At 38.7% G+C, this 5,995-nt stretch overlaps 1 protein-coding gene across 1 annotated transcript in view; it reads left to right on the forward strand.

Moving 5' to 3' along the window:
* Nucleotides 1-2,959: 2,959 nt before the first annotated feature.
* Nucleotides 2,960-5,995, forward strand: part of LOC107549520 (serine/threonine-protein kinase Nek2-like) — a 15,804-nt gene continuing 12,768 nt past the window's right edge. The window contains exon 1 of the mRNA XM_016230636.1: nt 2,960-3,319. Within this exon, the coding sequence (XP_016086122.1) occupies nt 3,224-3,319 (96 nt within the window). The 5' untranslated portion in view covers nt 2,960-3,223. The remainder of the gene's footprint in view (nt 3,320-5,995) is intronic.

Here is a 5,995-nt window from a genome sequence, read left to right on the forward strand (position 1 = left end):
ACGATATGAGACATTTTATTTCATGCTGCTGTCCCTTTAAGACCGAACGCATGGATGTAATATACCGACACGCATCTGGTTTCACCCACCTGTTTAAGTTCACTTAAGCCATAACCCACTGTATTTATGTGAGATCCTCTACACAACTGTGTGTCTATTTGAGAATTCTTGTGCAATAGAACTGATCGCACATGCGTGCGAGAGAGTACGCTTCTGGTGTGTCATTCAGCGTGATTCCACCTATCCCACCTTCACTAACTGCAAGTCAGTCAATAACGAATTGTGATTGGATGGTCATTTTGTTCTATGACGAGCTTGGCTTCCTTTGATTAGGCTGTTGTAGCATGACAACACTCCTACTACTAGCCTGCTCGTTCTGATCTCCTAGACATAACGAAATTTTGAAATATGGGACAAAACAATTTTTATTTTTTTTTTTATAAGTCGAGACACTAAAAATAGAGCTGAAATACGTTACTATCCCGGGAAAAACAGGACATCTGGTCACCCTTATGACACCCTCTGGTCACCCTAATAGTTATGTTGACTATTTCTTAAACTAAGGGAAAAGCAGAAGCTGGATCATTCAGGAAACTGTAATTGCATGATGTTGTAATATTCCAGTCACATCTTCTCTGTACTCTTTGCTTTTATAAGAGACGTTTGCAGTCAGTCTTGTGTTTTTATGCCACTGCTGTCTGTGCAGAGCTCGGCCAGTGTTTCAGCAGAAAACAGCTGTCATCAGTCGAAGCGTCTCATCAGCACAAACGCTGAACCTGTCACACTGCTCGCGGCTCAAAGCCTAAAGAGCTGAGCTCTTCACTTCGCCATGCTAACTGATGAAGACTGAGAATTGAGATCATTTGTGCTCCATGCTCATCTGTTTTTTTTCAGTGCCTGTTAGATTTTCTCCCTCAAGCTGTCTTCATTGCCTGCGCAAATTACCTTTATTATTGTACATTTCTTTTTGTTTTATGCTTCTGATACTGTTCTCATTTAATCAGCCTCTCTCTTAGTGTGTCCAGCATGCTAACTTTACTTCCAAACTATCAACTTGGCTTTTTTTTATTTATTTTTTTTATAAAAGAACATGAAAATATTGGGTCAGGAGGGCAACAAACGCTCAACGTGTCAGAACTTGTTACAATAATAATAATAATTATTATTATTATTATAACATTGTTTTCCTAAGTATGGTTTTATGTTTGTTTGTTTTTTTAAGTGTGAGAGATATATATATATATATATATATATATATATATATTAGCAGTTTAACCAAATTACAATAGAATGGTCCATCATTTTCATTTTGTACTCCTGTTTCTCTTCTTAGCTACCCAGCCATTTTACAACACGAATGAATTGTGCTGGAATAAAAATCATGCGCAGCAGTGACCCACGGGCTCTTCTCTGAGTATTATTGATCTGAAAGCATTCGTTGCATTTGTTCATCTCCGAATCCTTCTGATCAGACGTTTGGCTTTTAAAGTCAATGTGAGTTGCAGTGTTTGTTCTTTGGAATGACGTGCACCGATGAAGCGTTCATAGTAAAACGTGGATCATGCATTCGATCAATTTTGATATTTAAGCATATGCCTCAGCTGCCTGTGTGTGTATATATATTGCACTTTATGTTCAGAAGAACGGCCTGAGTTGGTTCTTTCTGTGAATAGGGTATAAATAGGTTCAACAATAAAAAGCACAAATTCCATCTGTTGAGAGAAATGTTAGATTTGAAATCGAACATCGGCATAGATTGACGCTAGTTCACCGAACATACCAACAGTAAAATGAATTCAAACGGTCATCAATCACAGTCTGTATTGATTTGGTAAAAAAATAAGAATAATCTTCAGAATGCTGGACGAGACCATGATCTCATTTCATTTGTCTTTTAGCTTGCAAAATGTTCATTGAAAGTGCCCGTTGCTTTGGTTACTTATGTTCAGTACAATCATATCTAATTGTATCTGGGTTTTGGTACATTGGAGGTCGACTGAAGCAGTAGTCAAAACTTCAGCTGCAAATCTGAGCTGACACACAGGTATTAATCAAAAATAATAAAGAACAAAAGCAGAAGAGTGACGGTGAGAGATGCTCCACTTCTAATGGGTATATGTATATAAGTATATGTATGTATATATGTTGTTCTTTCTTCCTTACTGGATTTGGTGTTCTTGGAAGCCCTCAGAAATAAATTGTAACCTATACCAGATCCAAACACGTACATTGGAACCTTGACAACTACAGTGATTTCATGTTTTTTTTTTTTTATTCTTTTTTTTTTTTGTTTGTTTCCACAAAGCCAATAAACCGTAAGATCGGTCTCTTCATGTGCTGTACCTTTAGCTCTTGGATGATTGTCAATGCCTGGTTAAATGGTTTATAACCAGATGCTTGAACATATAATGTGGGAAAGATAGACGAGGAAAATAATAGCTCATTTCTGAAGACAACGGGTGATGTTTTGAGGGGTCCTGTCATGTCACTAGAGTTAAAATTGCCATATGTTCATACTGTTTTTTCACCTGTGACGCATGATTGATTATAGCTATATCTATTCAAATGAAGTTATCTTCTCTAGGTCTTTCAGGCTGTTCATATCCTGTAAAGCCTTCCAGGCCTTGCCACACCCAGACCCGTTCAGCACCATAAACACACTGCTGCCACCAAGCGGACAAACAGTCAATGTGCAGTACATAGAGTTTCAATGGCGAAGTAACGGGCGCACAAGTACGTTTCTCAGAAGCAGCCGATTTTTGTTCAAATAAAGGATACCATACGGAGCGCGTTGGAAGAGATGCTAACTACTTATTTAAGCTCTGTTTGACTTTAAAAGCTAGTTTTTACAGTTGCGTTTTAAACTTCAAACTTCGTTCTTTATACGCCTGTCCCTTTAAGAATCAGCCTCCCGCTGTTCCCCGGGCGTTCTCGCGGTTCTTCAGCGCTTGGCAACGTGCAAGCTGTGTCCTTAATACGGACCAATGAGATCACCGCCAGCGACCAAGCTCAGCCAATCAGAATCCAGAGTTCGTGCGCACGTTTGAAAATCAGCTTGCTTGTTTCACGTCTGTTTGTGTCGGAGCACCAACGACAAATCGATAACGTTTTTAAAAATTAAAACGATAAACGACAGCGGAAGTCGAGCAGAAGAGAGCGGGTCGTGCGGTGTTCGTTAGAGTGTGCACCTGAGCGCCGGTGTGTTAGTCTGAAGGCTGGAGTGATGCCGTCCAGAGCTGAAGACTATGAGGTGCTGCTCACCATAGGATGTGGATCTTATGGGAAATGCCAGAAAATCAAGAGGAAATCCGATGGAAAGGTTAGTAAAATACAGATGGAACTCATTTTAGCATGTGTGGTATGATGTATGTGTAGGTAACTGTCATATCAGCAGTGCTGGAGGTAACGCGTTACAAGTAACGCGAGTTACGGAGTCAGATTACTTTTTTCAAGTAACTAGTAAAGTAACGCATTACTTTTTAATTTACAAGAGAATATCGGAGTTACTTTTTCAAATAAGTAACGCAAGCTACTTTTTTTTCTCCAATTTATTGACTGGCAGCGCTCCTGTCCCCATGTCGAGAGAAATCAGAAGTTACTGTAGTCCTAAAATAAATATGAATATGCATTAATGCATTAATGCATCTCACAACAACAACAACACCACACAGATTCAGTATTCCTCAAAATGAATACAAATAATGCAACTCAGAATATGACGCAAACCTGCAATAATTAAATGTTAAACAACACAAATATGCTTTATGTATTTAATCCCGTTCTATTAACCAATGTCTTTGCTTCTGACCTTCGATGATCCAGTTCAAGCGTACTAATAAGCACAAATTACTCTAGACAACATTTGTGTCTGTTTATTGCTGAAGTGTTTTTCTAACTGCATTCTACTGTACGGACGTAACTTTACTTTCCCTTCAGCCTGAGGCTTAATCATTTCACTTTTGGTGTGAAAAGGCTTTTTATATTCGCCAAAAATATAACTTTTCCTATTTTAAAAACAAGCAAGCAAGCCCTGTCCAGATTTCAAAAGTAACGTAACACACTACTTTCCATAAAAAGTAACTAAGTAACGTAATTAGTTACTTTTTTATGGAGTAACGCAATATTGTAGTGCATTATTTTTAAAAGTAACTTTCCCCAACACTGCATATATGTATGTATAAGTTTGGGATCAGTAAGATTTGTAATGTTTTTTTTTTGAAGAAGAAGAAGTCTCTTCTCATCATGGATGCATTTGTTTGACCAAAAATACAGGGGGAAACTGTAATATTGTAAAATATTATTACCATTTAAAATAATGTTTTTCTATTTTAATGTACTTTAAAATACAATTTATTTCTGTGATGCAAAGCTGAATTTATCAGCCATTACTCCAGTCTTCAGTGTCACATGATGTTTCAGAAATTATACTAATTTATAATTAATGTTGAAAACAGTTGTGCTGCTTAATATATATATATATATATATACACACACAGTGGGTACGAAAAGTATTCAGACCCCCTTAAATTTTTCACTGTTATATTGCAGCCATTTGCTAAAATCATTTAAGTTATTTTTTTTCCCTCATTAATGTACACACAGCACCCCATATTGACAGAAAAACACAGAATTGTTGACATTTTTGCAGATTTATTCAAAAAGAAAAACTGAAATATCACATGGTCCTAAGTATTCAGACCCTTTGCTCAGTATTTAGTAGAAGCACCCTTTTGATCTAATACAGCCATGAGTCTTTTTGGGAAAGATGCAACAAGTTTTTCACACCTGGATTTGGGGATCCTCTGCCATTCCTACTTGCAGATCCTCTCCAGTTCTGTCAGGTTGAATGGTAAACGTTGGTGGACAGCCATTTGTAGGTCTCTCCAGAGATGCTCAGTTGGGTTTAAGTCAGGGCTCTGGCTGGGCCATTCAAGAACAGTCACAGAATTGTTGTGAAGCCACTCCTTCGTTAGTTATGGTTAGTTATTCATATTTCACATGAGCTGATTCGTTACACAGTCGTCCTGTCCCTGCAGCTGAAAAACACCCCAACAGCATAAAGTTGGGACTGTATTGGACAGGTGATGAGCAGTGCCTGGTTTTCTCCACACATACCGCTTAGAATTAAGGCCAAAAAGTTCTATCTTGGCCTCATCCGACCAGAGAATCTTATTTCTCACCATCTTGGAGTCCTTCAGGTGTGTTTTAGCAAACTCCATGCGGGCTTTCACGTGTCTTGCACTGAGGAGAGGCTTCCGTCGGGCCACTCTGACATAAAGCCCCGACTGGTGGAGGGCTACAGTGATGGTTGACTTTCTACAACTTTCTCCCATCTCCCGACTGCATCTCTGGAGCTCAGCCACAGGGATCTTTGGGTTCTTCTTTACCTCTCTCACCAAGGCTCTTCTCCCCCGATAGCTCAGTTTGGCCAGACGGCCAGCTCTAGGAAGGGTGCTGGTCGTCCCAAACGTCTTCCATTTAAGGAATGGAGGCCACTGTGCTCTTGGGAACCTTAAGTGCAGCAGAAATTTTTTTGTAACCTTGGCCAGATCTGTGCCTTGCCACAATTCTGTCTCTGAGCTCTTCAGGCAGTTCCTTTGACCTCATGATTCTCATTTGCTCTGACATGCACTGTGAGCTGTAAGGTCTTATATAGACAGGTGTGTGGCTTTCCAAGTCCAATCAGTATAATCAAACACAGCTAGACTCAAATGAAGGTGTAGAACCATCTCAAGGATGATCAGAAGAAATAGACAGCACTTGAGTTAAATATATGAGTGTCACAGCAAAGGGTCTGAATACTTAGGACCATGTGATATTTCAGTTTTTCTTTTTTAATAAATCTACAAAAATGTCAACAATTCTGTGTTTTTCTGTCAATATGGGGTGCTGTGTGTACATTAATGAGGAAAAAAAAAATAACTTAAATGATTTTAGCAAATGGCTGCAATATAACAAAGAGTGAAAAATTTAAGGGGGTCTGAATACTTTCCGT

This window comes from Sinocyclocheilus grahami, unplaced genomic scaffold (assembly GCF_001515645.1).
Source record: "Sinocyclocheilus grahami isolate Dianchi unplaced genomic scaffold, SAMN03320097.WGS_v1.1 scaffold374.1, whole genome shotgun sequence".
Classification (NCBI taxonomy): Eukaryota; Metazoa; Chordata; class Actinopteri; order Cypriniformes; family Cyprinidae; genus Sinocyclocheilus; species Sinocyclocheilus grahami.